General features: G+C 46.8%; 1 protein-coding gene across 2 annotated transcripts in view; it reads left to right on the top strand.

Moving 5' to 3' along the window:
* The first annotated feature begins 2,175 nt into the window (after positions 1–2,175).
* The window catches only part of CHST11 (carbohydrate sulfotransferase 11), a 308,589-nt gene continuing 295,496 nt past the window's right edge, over positions 2,176–15,268 (top strand). The window contains exon 1 of one of the 2 annotated variants that reach the window (XM_027870845.1): positions 2,176–2,306. In XM_027870845.1, the coding sequence (XP_027726646.1) occupies positions 2,204–2,306 (103 nt within the window). In that variant the 5' untranslated portion in view covers positions 2,176–2,203. Of the gene's footprint in view, positions 2,322–15,268 lie in introns of both variants that reach the window. The other variant, XM_027870838.1, reaches the window with a different exon arrangement.

The following is a 15,268-nucleotide window of genomic DNA, read 5'->3' as shown; positions in this document are numbered from 1 at the left end:
TTGGTCTCAGTTTCTTCCCGTCAGCTTCAAGAGCTGACCTCTCAGGTCCCTTTGGGCTCTAAATCTGTGATTCTATGACGTCTTCCGTTTTCACATCGTTTCCAAACCTGTCCGTCCTTGCTTCTCTCCTGAGAGTCATCCCTTGCAACAAAGACGAAAAAGGGGGAGAAAGTGAATCGCCACGAAACTAACCAACCCATCAACTATATGCAATATTCCCCCACCTCTGTAATGAAGGGAGAGGAGTGCGTTTTCTCTTGCCTGGAATAAGGCTTGGTCAGGGGACCGTCGTTTTAGAGCTGGAAGCGACCTCGGAGGCCATTTATTCCAACCCCCCTCTCCCCCATTTTATGGATGAAGAAACTGTCAGAGGATCGGAGATTTAGAGTTGGGAGGCACCTAAAAGCCACCTAATCCAACCTACGGTAGGGGGCGGGTTTAAGTGACTGGCCCAGTGTCACAGAGATGGTGATGAGAGAAGGATCTGAACCCAAGTTCCGTGAGTGAGTCCAATTCAACGCTGGCTCCACCGCCCGTCGTTACCGTTGCTGAAGACAGCGTTCAGTTTCATTTCCTCCCCACTCACATTGTTCTATCGACCGAGTATTTATTAAGCGACTGCTTAATGCCAGGCAGCGTGCGAAGGGGTTGGGGGTTCCAAGCCCCTAAATGAAACCACCCCTGCTCTGAAGAGTGACGGTCATTTGAGCTTGACAACCCGGCAGTCCGGAGCCAGGGCCGTTTCCCTCCGTGCCAGGGAGGCGCCTGGGTCTTGGTACAAGCTCAGGGTCGAGGGTTTCGTCGCTACCCAGAGTGCCCACACTCTACACTTGCCCCGTCCTAACTCGCACCCCGCCCCGAGGCATTTAAAAGCTGAGTGTGTGTGTGCGTGTGCGTGTGTGTGTGTGTGCGTGTGTGTGTGTGTATATGTGTGTGTGTGTGTCTGTGTGTGTGTGTATATGTGTGTGTGTCTCTGTGTGTGTGTGTGTGCGTGTGTGTGTGTGTGCGTGTGTGTGTGTGTATATGTGTGTGTGTGTGTGTGTGTGTGTCTGTGTGTGTGTGTCTGTTTGCCTATCTCACCAGGACTTCCTGATGTCCGGGCTGCCCAGACCTTGAAATGCCAAGAGTCCTCCCAAACTGGCTGCTACTTCCAACCTCCCCCTTTTCTCTCCCCTCCCTCCCTCCCCCCGCTGTCTCCCCAGCCTGCGAACTCGGGAAGGTGTGCCTGGTGCTGCTTTGATTTCAATCCCGCTCTCCCCCTTTTCTTTTTCTCTTCTTTTCCCATTTCTTTTTTTTTTTTCTTTAAAAAAAAAAAGGGATGTGTCATGGAAACGCTGACCCAAAGCCCAGGAGGCTCAGCGGAGCCCGTGCGCCGGGGAGGCTGGGGACCGAGGGCTTTTGGGACCCTGAGGGAAGGAACGCACGCGCCGCCGCCGCCGCCGCCGCCGCCGCCGCCGCCGCCGCCGCGCTCCCCCTTCCCGCCCCCCTCCCTCCCTCCCTCCCTCCTTCACTCTCCCCCGCCCTCCCTCGCAGGGAAACAGCTGGACGCGACCATATCCCCGGCCGGGGCGGGGGAGCGCCGAACGCTCCTCCCCGGCGCTCAGGTTCCTCTTCGGGTCCGGCCGGCTCTCGGCAGGCTCCCTCCCCTCGCCGGCAGCCGGCGAGTCGCGTTGGTAAAGCCCAGCTCAGGAATATAGCCTGGGAGCGCAATGAAGGAGCCCTTGTGAGCGCGAGGGGTCTGGCCAGCAGCGACGTCGGTGGCTGCCGAGGCAGCGGCGGCAGCGGCGGCAGGAGCAGGGGGAGGAAGGAGAGCAGCTCTCCCATCGCACCCACAGGCGCGGGGAGGAAGGGAGCGGAGAGGCAGCGGCGGAGGAGAAGGCGAAGCAGGAGGAGGACGAGGAGGAGGACGAGGAGGAGGAGGAGGAGAGGAGCAGGCAGCCAGGCACCGAGCGCACTTCCCCACCAACTCCGGCCCCTTCCCTTCCGAAGCCCGGCTCGGGGCTGGGGAGCCCCGGACGGGGAGACACACGGGGAGAAGGGGAGTCAGCTCGAGCGAGCGGCGGCTCGGCAGACACCGCCCCCACCCCGCCCGGGTCGTCCTCCTCTCCATCCTCCGCAGCTCCTCGTGCGCCCCGGCGCCCCGGCTCCCGCGCCCCGGGCGCGCCATCCCGGAGTCCGGCCAGCCCGCGCCCCGGACGAAGCCATGAAGCCAGCCCTGTTCGAAGTGATGAGGATGAGCCGAATTTGCAGGATGGCTCTGGTCACTTGCTTGGGATCCTTTATTCTAGTCATCTTCTATTTCCAAAGTATGTTGCATCCAGGTAGGGGGCGCGTTCGCTTGTTTTTTCTCTTGATACATACACGCACGCATAGATTCTTTTCTCTTGCCGGCTCTCCTCCAACCCGCTGGTTGTAATGGCTTTTTTCCTCCCCTCTTTTCTTCTCACCTTTGCTCACCCGCTCCCTCGATCTGGGGTCTGCCTGCTTCGGTTCTGGGTTGGGGAGTGGGTGGGAGAAAGTGGCAGGACGAGGCAATCGCCTGCCCCCCTGCTCTCGCAGAGAGACACGGCCCGGAGACCTGGGTGCTAAGGTTTTATCACTGGGCAGTAGTTTTTTTTTTTTTTTTTCTTCCTCCCTTCTTTTTCTTTGTGTCTTTGGGAGATCATTCGTCGGGTAAGAGGAGAAAGGGTGGGGAGGACAAGAAGAACCTTTGGCAGGCCCGGCAGTGGGGATTAGGTTGGGGTTACTGGAAGGGGTCGACACCTCCTCCCACCTCGTAGATGCCCACCGAGAGAGCTGGAGTGTTCGACCACGGCTGGGGAGACCCCCTGATGAAAGAAGCAGGAACCCTCTTTAGCTCCGGTCATCTGGGAGGAGGAAAGGCAGGGACTAGGGACAGGGAACAGCAGTACCTGGCCACCAGGAGAAGGGGTGAGCTTTTCAAGCTAGGTGGGGATGGTAGGCAGAAGAGTGGTACCCAAGATTACCAAGGCTTGAGGGAGCCCCACCCCTAATCCGAAATCCTCTCACCCAGCCTTGGGGAAGTTGCTGGGATCAGGTGTGGGAAAGAAGAGGTAGAAGCCCAGGCTCCTGCTTCTCCCCATCCTCCTGGAGCTGTCCAGGACTCCTACTGTCTGAGGGTAGGGCCAGAGTTCTTGGATGATGGTGGTCTCCGTTTTGATGGTGACCCTGCCACCAGGCCTCTCCCTGCTCTCAGGACTGGCCTCCTTGGTGAGCCTGATGGAGATCTCTCTCCTCACCCCCCCCCCCACCTTTACTCAGATGCTCTTTGAAATTAAGTTACGCCCTGGCATATCAGGGGCCTGGGCATGGGGCCTTAGGAAGCCAGGGACCTCCAGGCCTGCCCTTTCCAGGTATCTCATAGCACCTTGTGGGCCCCTAGGACCTCAGGCATGAATGAACTTTCCAGTCCTGCCTGGTCCCCTCCTTCTAAAGAGGAAAGCAAACATATACCTTGAGAGTCAGATATCCAAACTTTGGAGAATGAGTCACTCCAGTGCTCAGCAGCCCTGATTCCGATGCTCTGATTTACGGCCCAACAGGTAGTTAAAGCCCTGTAAGACTTTGACTGGATGGCCTGTTCAGCCGGGTCTCCACAAGTCTCTGCTTTTTCTCCTGCCCATCACTTGCCTGGTCTGTTGCTTAATTCGTTTTTCACACTTTCAAGTTGAGTTTTTCCAAGGAGGCAGTGCCATCGTTTGCTTTCCTAATTGGAAGGAGCTGCAATCTCATTTCCTTCCAGGGAAATAAATGGTGTTTAGCTATTCCCTCCCACCCCCACCCCCCTTAATGTGTGCCTGTTACACTTAAGCAGCTGCAATCCTGTCTTGTCTGTTTGCATGTTGGGGTGTGTGTGTGTGTGTGTGTGTGTGTGTATGTGAAAAGTACATACAAAGCTTAGCTATCCACAGACCCGGGAGAGATCATGATCCTGAGTTTCTTGTCACTACTTGCTTATTACTAAGCTATCCTTTATGACACTAAACTGAATATAGGCTAGTCAGTTGCTCTTGGCCAGTGATTTGCCCCAGGACCACTGGATACCGCCCCTGGACATCTGATCCAGCCCTGGAAAAAGGCTGCTTTTTTCATCTGGATATTTTTAGCCTTCTGTCACCAAACTGCAGTGGTGTTAGGTATCCTCACCCCAGCCTGGTGGTCGGTGGTTGTAAAATACTCAGAGAGGTTTTAAAAATGGATCTCAGTCACATTCCAACAGCCAGACAATTCTGTACGGGAGTGTGGTTTTTCAGGAGGCAAAAAGAGGAATTCAGTGGAGACAGGACAGACAGAGACACACTAAGACATATTGGAGCCGACAGTGATCATGACTGACCCCTCCCTGGGATGTGGGGGGTAGTTGGCCATCCTTCTAACATTGTCTTTGTTCATGCAAATTATGCACTAAGCAAAAGAGCCTTTGCTAACAAAGCTTTTGGTTTGATCTGAAAATGGTTTCGAGCCCCTTAAAATTTTACTGTTGTGGTCTCTTTCTGCCTTAAAACTCTTTAGAAACATGTGGTCACTGGTTATTGTGTGGGCATGTTTTAGCTACTGTGGGTGTAGTATATGTCAGTGTGTTGGTAGGATGGCAGTGAAATAAGGTTTTTCATTGATTTGTGGATCTGTGTGCCATGTGGTGGGGTTCATTTGAAAGAAACATATTATGAAATCTTCTACCCTGAGAAATAACTACAAAACACTCCCCACCCCTGCCCCAATTGAGCCTTTCCAACAAGTCAAAGGAGGCAGCATGGTATGATGGAAATTGAGCCATCAGAGAGCATTTATTAAACACCTACTATGTGCTGACACTGTGTCTGGAAAGACTATTGAATCTAGAGTCAAAGGCCTGGGGTTCAGATTGGGGCTCAATCATCTAACACCTACCTGTGTGACTGACCTTGGGGAAATCACTCACCTGTCTGGGCTTCACTTACTGCATCTGTAGGAAGAGGAGAGGGCTAGATTAGACTCAGGTACTTTGTACACTAATACAGGCTGTTCTGCAATTTCCTTGGGCTGGGACATTCCCTGTGTGTACGATCTGTCCAGCAGTGCTGATCCTAAGTGTTTGTAACCTTGTAGAAAACCATTCGAGGGTTACTTGAGGGACATAAAAGTTATATGTCCTAGATAGTAGGCATTGTTTATGATTTCCTCAAGCTAACATAACACAAGGAGTAAGCTTTTTGGAGGAGGGTATTATCAAGTGTTGGCTTGGCCAAAAAAAAAAAAAAAAGATAATGCTTTTATTAGACTCATACAGCTAGAACTGGAAGGGAACTGGGAGATTGTTTAATCTAATCCCTTCATTTTACAGGTGGGGAAATTGAGGCTGAGACAGGTTAAGTAACTTGTCTAGGGAGACTGGTTGGGTGGATAGAGTGCTGGGCCTGGAGTCAGGAAGATTCATCTTCCCGAGTTCAAATCTGGCCCCACACACTTATTAGCTGTGTGACCCTGGGCAAATCACTTCACCCTATTTGCCTCAGTTTCCTCATCTGTCAAATGAGCCAGAGAAGGTAATGGCAAACCATTCCAGGATCCTTGACAAGAAAACCACAAATGACGTCATGAAGAGTCAGACACGACTGAAAAGCAACTGAACAACTAGGGTCACAGTTGGTACATGTTTGGGGCTGGATTTGAACCCATATCTTCCTAACCCAAAGTCTAGGACTTGGTTCCCTCTGGCCTTCCAAAAGACTAGTCTTCCTCTCTTTTATCCTAAAGCGGTGCTGGGCACATCCACAAGGGGCACTTAATAAATGCTTGTTGACTGATTTGACTTTCATAATTAGTGACATTTATACAGTTCTAGTGTTAAGACTTAGAATACCATATTGAATCTTCTCCATTGTGTTGGATACATTGTATTTCAGTCTTCCTGTAACTTGAAAGAGTAGCAGTTTGGTAGTGGGTGGGTATGGAGAGTACCACTTGGAAGTCAGTCATTTAGTGTCTGCTTGCCTTTGAGAAAGTCACTTCATTTCTCTGGGCCTCAGTTTTCTCAGACTGTAAAATGGCTTGCTCTAGGTGGCCTCTAAGGTCCCGTTCAGCTCAGTTGATTTATGAATTCTGTAAGGTGGGGTTTTTTTGTTGATGCTGATTTTGTGTTCATTCGTGTGTGCTTGTGAACACTTAGCATTCAATTAACAAACAGATACTTGGTTCTGTCTTATCCTGTGAGGACAGAAAATGAGTAATCACAGATGGTCTGTACAATCAGATAAACAGTAGACCCCAAAGGTAAACAGAGAGTCGAGGTGGAAGGATTGAACTTGGAGTCAGAGGATCTGGGTTTAAACCCTCAGGAAAAGAGCCTCTCTGGGCCTCGGTTTCCTCACTTGTAAAATGAAAGGATTAGAATAGATGACCTCTGAGGCTGGCTCTAGACCTAGGATCCTATAACAAATTACTCCACCTCTCTGGGCCTCAGTTTCCTTATCTGCAAAATGAGGGGGTTGGGCTAACAGGACCTCTAAGATCCCTTCGAGCTCCAGAAGTACGATCTTAATTCAATCGCCATCTTCTGCCAGGCCAGTGCAGATAAATAGCCTGAGGGGAAACCTCATGTATGCTATGCTAGCTCCAGGCAGGCACAGGATGCCCACCGCCCAGGGACTTTGTGAACACAGTGCTAGAGGCACAGCTTCTCCTACCTGGAGCAGCTTACAGGTAGGATGTTCGTTACCAGGTAAAATCATAGGGTTTCCCAGATGGCACTGTAACAACAGCTTGGGTATGCATGTTGCCTGCAGGCTTACAAAGTCTTTCCCTCATAACAACCTTTTGAGAGTCATTTTGATGTAGCAGAGAGGTCTGGATTTGGACTCTTGAAGACCAGCTGGGCAGTGGCTTAACTTTTCTGGGCCTCAGTTTCCTTCTCTGTAAAATGTAGAGATTGGAGTTAATGACCTTTGAGGGTCCCTTCAAACTCTCAGTCTAATGGCATACTTCTATGACCTTGGGCAAATTATTCAACCTCCCAGGGCCTCAGTTTACCCTAGTGTAAATTAAGGGGATTAAACTTGTTCATCTCTAGGGTTCCTATAACTGAATTTGACTGTGTGTGTGTGTGTGTGTGTGTGTGTGTGTGTGTGTGTGTGTGTGTGTAAAAATGGCAAGAAGGGAGTAAGGAGAGGCCAGCTTATGAAGGGCTTCCAGCCCTTCTGTGACCCTAAAAGCAGGTAACGCATTTTTCAGATGAAGAAACAGAACCACAGAATAGGCACTTGAAAGATAGAGGTTAAATGAATGAGTGGAGGTGGGGGGGGTGGGGGGAAGGATGAAAGGATCGAATAACCAATGAGGGCTTCAGAGCGCTGGGATTTAGGATTCTAAGTGATCTGCCCAAGGTCACTTTTGGCCTGTGTGTAAAATGTTGTTGAAGTCAAGTGAAAATTTAAGCAGCCTGTCTGTGGTCTCTGCCCATCAAGATATCTGCCAGCGGTTTATGTCTTACATTAAAGTGTCATACATTGTGTGGATGGTGAAGAAGAATACTAAGATAAACTATGGTTTGCTGTTGTTGTTTTTATGGACTCATTGAATCTTAGCACCAGAAAGGGCCATAGAGGTTGTAGTATTAGAGGTCTAGAGGAGGAAGGGACCTCAAAAACCTTCTAGTTCAACTCCCTCATTTTACAAATGAGGAAACTGAGGCCCAGAGAGGGGAAATGATTTAAGACAGTAGCATCATAAATCTAGGGCTGGAAGTAACCTCAGTGGATATCTAGACCAAATTTCTCATTTTACAGATGATAAAACTGAGGCCAGAGAAGTGAAGTGATTTCCTTACATAAGGTCAAAGAAGTAGGATTTTAACCCAAGTTCTTGATCTTTCCATTGCACCAAATCCAACTCCCTTCGAAGTTGATGAATCCTTTCTCCAACATCCCAGACAAATGGTAACCCAGTCTCTGCTTGAACATCCTCCCTCTCTGCCCCTCCCCTCCACACTAAAAAAGTGACTGGGAAAAACATCTCTAGAGGCATCAAGTTCCATTGATTTTTGGAGAGCCTTTATGCTTGGGAAGCCTTTCCTTTGATTGAACCTACTCTGCCTCCTAGTAACTTTCCGTAGATTGATTCCCTTTCCCCTGTTCAGCTACTTGGATGGCATCCTATCTTCTGAACAAAGTTCAGCTGCAGACATTGTCTACCTATAGAAGAAGGCAGATGGTAGGCATCTTTTTTCAGGGTCTCCCCTTTTGTGGGGCTCAGTGGGATTTCACTCTGTATGTGGAAACCAAGGCTCCTACAACAGAAGCTGCGAATGGAGATAGCCGCTGACCTCCAATACCGTTGCCTCCCCATCCCCACTCCCCCCATCACCTGGATTTCCTGGACAAAGACATGATGCCCTGCTTTTTGAAGACCTACCCTGGTGCAATTTTTCCATTCCATTTTCATGTGGCCAGATTGCTGATAAAGTACCTGTGGCTTTATTTTTCTTTTTAAAGTAAAAGAAAAGGTATCATTGTAATTAGCAATGAGCACTTTTTGTAAAAGTCTGAAGTGTATTATAGCCACAGACTTTCTGGTTTATGGGACTGTGGGTCCTTATACATTTGCCTTTTGCTTTTCTTTAAAAAAAAAAAAGTTATCAACATGGCCTTTTATCTTTTTTCTCCTTAAAAAGTTCACTTTAAATACTTCCCCCCAAATTCTCATGTTGATTTTTTAACTGTTCAGAATTTTTAAGGGTGGCAGATTTTAAAGATAATTTGGAGCCTGATAGCTCGAGAGCTAAAAAGGGCCATAAAGGACATCTCATCTAACCCCTTCATTTTACAAATAAGTAAACTGAGGCCCACAGAGGTTATGACTTATACTAGGTTACACCATGTCAAGGTTGGGATATGAGCAAAGGTTCTCTGAGTCCAAATCCAGATTTTTTCCCCTTTGGCATTAGCCAGAAAAAGGAAAATGGGAGAAGCGGAGACGTGAGGGAAATGAAGGGGATGTGTGGGTAGGGCTCAGATATGGGATGTGTACTTAATGGTAGTGTTTGTGCATATGGGACAGGCAAACAATTGCTCCAAGTCTAAGGAAGGATTGTCATTTGGAAGAGGGAAAAGACTTAATTTTCTTGGCCCTAGAAGGCAGACCTTGGGGCAATGGGTAGAGGTGGCAGAAGGGCAGATCTTGACTTAATGTAAAGAAACACATTCTAATAGTGAGTGCTAACCACAAGTGCAATGGGAGCTAGCAGGCTCTGCATCACTGGAGGTCTTCAAGCAGATGCTGGATGAACACGGATGGGGGTTGTTGCATGTCGGATTCCTCTTCAGAAATCTGTTTGGATTAGATGTCCTGAGAGGTTCCTTCCAGCTCTGAGATTCAGGGCTTCTCTATAAGCAATGTGACTAGAATCACAAACCAATCTGGGTTGAGCTTAGTTTCATAACTTAATTGGAATGAGAAGTAGGTCCCCTAGATGCCGTTTCCTTAAAGAATCTCTCTTTCATCACCCTTTAAAAATGGACTTTATTATGGGGATTATTTCTTACTAATTCTTAAAAATAAATAATTGATTAAAAAGTAGTGTAGCTTTGGATGATCTCTGGGGCTGAAATTTATAGTCTCATAGATTTAGAGCCAGAAGGGATTTGAAGTCATCTAATCAGAGCCTCTCATTTTACAAATAAAGAAACAGAGGCACAGGGAGGTTAGGTTCATTCTCTTAGTAGCAATAGCTGCCTGACAGGTCACAATAGCTATCAGGCAGAGTAGATAAAGTCACCCTTGAGCCATATATGACTGTAAGGGACCTCACTGGCTTTCTAATCCAACCTCCTAAATTTTCAGGTGATAAAACAGTGAAATGACAGCTGACACATGGAGTAACCTTATGAGGAGGGATTTGAATTCAGGTCTTCTGACTCTCGAGTCTGGGCTCCTTCCGCTGTACCATGGTACCTTTCAGTAGAATAGACTTTTACAAACCCTCTTGTTTGTAAAACCAACAAACAAAAACCCCTTGTTTATTTAAAAAAAAAACCCACCTTTAAGCCTCTGTTGACTTGAATGAAATCAATACTAGGTCTTAAACAGCTACTTTCATCTTCCTTTTAAATAAAAATCTGCAGTGTTTCCATTTATAATCAACTTTACAAGTTTCTTTCCCTAAAAGAATACTGGAGAGTGATGCTTTCATTTCATGCTGTACAGCATGTGTATGCTGTATTCGACATCCATAGCCCCATCTATCTAGAGCAAGGAGGGAATGCTTCATGGTTCTGAGCCGCTTACCTTCCCTAACTGTCTTAAAGCCTAGATACCCTTGGGAGGATGAGTCCTGCTGGATAGCAGAGCTTCCCTACATAGCCCAGGTTTAACCCTTGAGGTACCAGGACTTGAATTTTAAGTGCTTTCAAAAAGCTTTATTTGAAATCATTACAAAAAATTTCTATGAATTTTTTTAAAAAAATGTATGCTTCCAAAATACAGGGGATGTACCATGCCATACCCAGTAGGAATGCCCCATGCCTTCAAGGGCTCTAAGGTAGTTATGGTAGCTGTTCCTGGTGTAGAAATGCTTCTTGATTTGACTTTTGATTGCAATTACTCAGATTTATCACTTGGATATCTCTCTCTCTCTCTCTCTCTCTCTCTCTCTCTCTCTTTTTCTCTCTCTCTCTGTCTCTCTGTCTCTCTCCCTCCCACCCTCCCCTGTCTCCCCATCTCCCACCTCTCTCTCTCTCTCCCTCTCTTTCCCCTCTCTTCCTCCTTGTCCCCCCCCCCCTTTTCACCACTGGTACTCATCTCCACTATCAGTACCTCCTGTTTGTCACCATGCCATCACATCAAATTAGCCCTGCTGAGCTCCACTATTCTCAGAACCATAACCATGGATTTTGTGCCCAGGACCAATTCTTCAAACAGTGTCCTGGACAAGTGGCTTATGGTGGTGCCTTTCACTGAGACGGAGAGGGTGGTGCATGGGGAAGGAGAGGGGTACAGATGACATTTCCTCCAGTCTGTTATCAGGTTAATTCTTGCTAGCTAGGTACCAAGATATGTTTTTTTCCTATGTTTTGGGAGGCCTGCAAGTGCTGTTAGCACTCTCTAGTTTAAGCGCCTTGGGGAAAAGGCTTAGAGGTCTTACCCTAGTTTTGTCTCTGATTCTTCTCTCTACATCTATTGTTATTTCTTACTTTCTCCCGTAATTTGTTAGATTTCACACAAATGATGGAGATGTGCAGCCTCAGAACATCTTTAGACCAGTCTCAACAGGTGACACATAACCTTTGAGCCTTTGGCTATTCCCCTTGGCTAAATGGGCCTCAGTTTCTTCATGTGTAAAATGAGGCATTTGGAAATGCTGGAGCATCTTCAGGTGTGGCCTCAATAATAATAGGTGCCTGTTTCTTGGGATGAAAGAAATGGGGATTTTTCATTTGGAAAAGGGAATGCGTAGGGGGAGCAGGAGAGCTGGGTTCAAGTACTCAAGAGCTATCATTTAAAAGAGAGAGTGGCTGTGTTCCGTTTGGTCCCCAGAGGGCAGAACCCAGAGCAGTAATAGATAGAAGTAGCAAAGAGACTCATTTGGGTTGGATGTCAGGAAGATTCCTGATGATGCCAATTGGCCAAGAGCGGAATGGGCTGACTTGAAAGGTGGTGGCTTTTGTCTTGGAAGATGGCAGACAGAAGGCTGGAGGACCATTGGTTCCAACTAGTTCTGGTAGAGCTTACTTTTGGTTATGAGTTATACAGATGGCTTCTAGCTCCAATCATAGGATCATAGAAGGGGAGCTGGAAGGTGCCTTAGAAGCCGTCTAGTATAAGCCCTTCATTTTGTTGTTGTTCACTCATTTTCAGTTGTGTCTCACTCTCTGCGACCCCACTTGGGGTTTTGTTAGCAAAAATACTGGAGCGGTTTGCCATTTCCTTCTCCAGCTCATTTTACAGATGAAGAAGCTGAGGCAAATAGGATGAAATGACTTTTCCAGGGTCACACAGCTACTAAGTGTCTGAGGCCAGATTTGAACTCAGAAAAATGAGTCTTCCTACTCTAAGCACTCTATCCACTGCACCACCTAGCTGCCCTTCATTTTATAGATGAGGAAGTTGAGGCTCAGAGAAGAGAAGGACTTGTCCAAATATTGGTCTTGCCAGTAGTAATCCTCAGAAGTGTGATTTGAACTTGGGTCCTCTGGCTTTATAGCTAGTCTTCTTTCTCCTGTACCATGATCCCCTAAGGTCACACAGCTAGCAAGGAGGCAGAGCTGGAGTTTCTTAGAATTCAGGTCCTCTTCACCTCCATTCATCACTTCTCACTACTTCGCACTCTCTTTGAATAAACTTGTTTCTGATTCTCCATGAAACCTAATCAAACTTGAATTCTTCTACGTCTCTGTTTCTCTGTGTGTCTCTGTCTCCGTCTCCCTCTCCCTCTCTGTAGATGGAAGGTTTGCTGGATGGGGCTGACCTCTCTTCTGTGGACACATTAGTAGCTCAGCTCTGTATGAACCAGCCCTGTGGAGAATAGCTTGGTATTAATCCTCTGCCTCCCTGCTAAGGATTTTTTCTGTCATTGTAGCATTTTACAAAATCACGGTTTGTATGGGATAGAAAGCAGCTTCATGCTGAATGAAAAGCTCCTGCCCCTTTCAATGAACAACGTAATCATTTCTCTGATCCTCATTACCTTTCAAATGTGAAACATTCAAATCCCAACCAAAAGGAGGATGAGTCAGTACAGGATTTGGAGTAAATCTGGGAGGCTGCTGACCTGGTTTAGGAGAATCTTACCTTAAGGCATCCTCAGACTTGCTGGCGTTGTTCTTATGTTCTAGCATGGTGTTTGTCTCTGTGTCGGAGGCTATCATTTCACCATTGGTTCTAGATCATCGATCTGAAGCTGGAGGAGAGGAGCCCAGAGATCATCTAGTCCAATCTCCCCATTTTATAGATGAGAAAACTGAGGTCCACAGCAGTAAAGTATCATGGGCCCTATGTTACATAAGATCACAGAGCAAGAGCTGGAACAGACTTTGAAGGTCATCTGGTCTGACTCCACCCATTTTACAGATAAGAAAACTGGGGCCCAGAGAAAATATTCATCAAAAATTTTATAAGTAGTGAATAGCGGTTTGACTGTTCATCTGAGCACAGCTTGGGGCACAGTCTTTTGGGAAATGGTCACCAATTCTCCTACATTTACCCTCCCTAAAAAAGAAAGGAAGGAAGGAAGAAGAAAAGAAAGAAGGAAAGAAGGAAGGAAAGAAAGAAGGAAAAGGAGGAGGGAAGAAAGAAGATAAAGAAAAAAGGAAAAGAAATAAAGGGCGGAAGGAAGAAAGATAGATAAAGAAAAAAAGGAAAGGAAAGGAAGGAAGGAAGGCAGGCATAGTCATAGGTATCATGATGAAATGGAAAAGGGCTGGATTTAGAGTAAGGAGAGACCTAGATTTGAATCCTGCCTCTAATACTTAGCACCTATGTAACCCTGGGTAAATAATTTCATCTCTCTGAGCCTCAATTTCTTCATCTGTAAAATGGGGATGATAATACATGTAGCACAGGCCTTACAAGTTTGCTGTGAGAATTCATCGAGGTATTGTTGGCAAAGTGCTTTGTAAAGCTTAAAGAGCTATACACACATTTTTCACATTGTTGTTGTTCTTGTGGCTGAAGGGATAGTTGAAGGAGGGATAATCTGACCATGCCTAGAGCACAATGGAATCTGAGCTGAAAACTGCATGATTTTTAAAACTCAGCAGAACTGGGTTTTTATTGACTCATGTGATAAAGCACAGCCTTCACAACAGCCTTGTGATTTCAAGGGTTATCACTCCCATTTTCTAGATCAGAAAGACTGAGGCTAGCTAGAAGCCATGTTAAGAAGAGAACCTATTCCTAGATTTTGCTCATTATAGGGGCCCGGCCCTCTCCATTTCCTACCCCAGGACAGCTCCTACCATCACTCAAAGCCTTGTTTAAATTCTATCTACCTAACATTTATCCAGCCAGAAGGAATCTCTCCCAATTCTGAACACTGCTCCTTTTGTTATGATACTATGGTAGTTGATTGTAAGCTCTATCGGGGAAGAACCATGTCTTCTGTCTTCTTGGTACTTCCTACAAAGGAAGCCTTACATATAGTAGGTGCTCCCTTAATATTTGTTGAATGGTTCTTTGGGAGTCCCCCAGGGACTCTCTTATTAGGTTAAGTTCTGGGTACCATATGTTTTTCAAATAACATTTTCCCTCTAGTTACAAATAAAAACAATTTTTAACCTTCATTTTTAAAAATTTTGAGTTCCAAATTCTCTCCCTCCCTCGTCCCCCTTTCCCCTCACCCCTATGATGATAAGCAATTTGATATAGGTTGCACTTGGCACCACATATTTCTAGAAACCTTGACAACTTGAAGTGAACCCAGAGAAGGGTTGGGAGGAAAATGGAGACACTTCTGTTTATGGATCAAATATGGATATTTTTTATGGATTTTATATGATCAAATGGATTGAGCGTGTTTTCATGTGGAAGAGAAGGCTTGAGTTTGGGTGGGCTGGGCTGGATTGGAGCAGTTCTGAGATGAGAGCTGAATTGAAGCATTTGGAGGGCCATCACTTGGAGAAGAGCTTATGTGTATCCTGCTTGAACCCAGAAGGCAGAACGAGGAACACTTGGGATTGGGGTGGGGTGAAGATGTAGAGGCAGCTAGGCTGAGTATCTGGAAACACTGCCTTAGCAAACACAGCTGTCCCAACTCGTCCTAAGACGCAGTGCCTTCCCCTCCCCTGGCGGGCTTCCAAGGGCAGTCTGTAAGACCACCTGTTGGCAAGTTTGACTGAGTGATCTCTGAGGCCCCTTCCACCTCTGACATTCTGAGGGTTTCATTTTGGTCTTTGTCCCCAGTCCCTGCTTAATTGAAAAACTCTTTGTACATTATACTTAGCAAGTGGCCATTCTACCATGCCTCAAAGCTACTGATGTTTACTAAGCTGTGTGAGGTTCCATTTTTTTCAGTCATGTCTGACTCTTTGTGACCCCATTGGGGGTTTTCTTGACAAAGATACTGGAGTGGTTTGCCATTTTCTTCTCCACATCATTTTCCAGATGAGGAAGCTGAGGCAAACAGGGTTAAGTGACTTGCCCAGGGTCACACAGCTAATAAGTGTCTGAGGCCAGATTTGAACTCAGGAAGATGAGTCTTTCTGACTCCAGCACTCTATCCAGTGTACCACCTGGCTGCCCACTAAGCTGTATGACCTTGGGCAATCTAACCCTAACC

This window comes from Vombatus ursinus, unplaced genomic scaffold (genome assembly GCF_900497805.2).
Source record: "Vombatus ursinus unplaced genomic scaffold, bare-nosed wombat genome assembly UNPS02003292.1, whole genome shotgun sequence".
In the NCBI taxonomy this organism is placed as follows: Eukaryota; Metazoa; Chordata; class Mammalia; order Diprotodontia; family Vombatidae; genus Vombatus; species Vombatus ursinus.
This window is presented reverse-complemented; position numbering and strand designations above follow the sequence as displayed.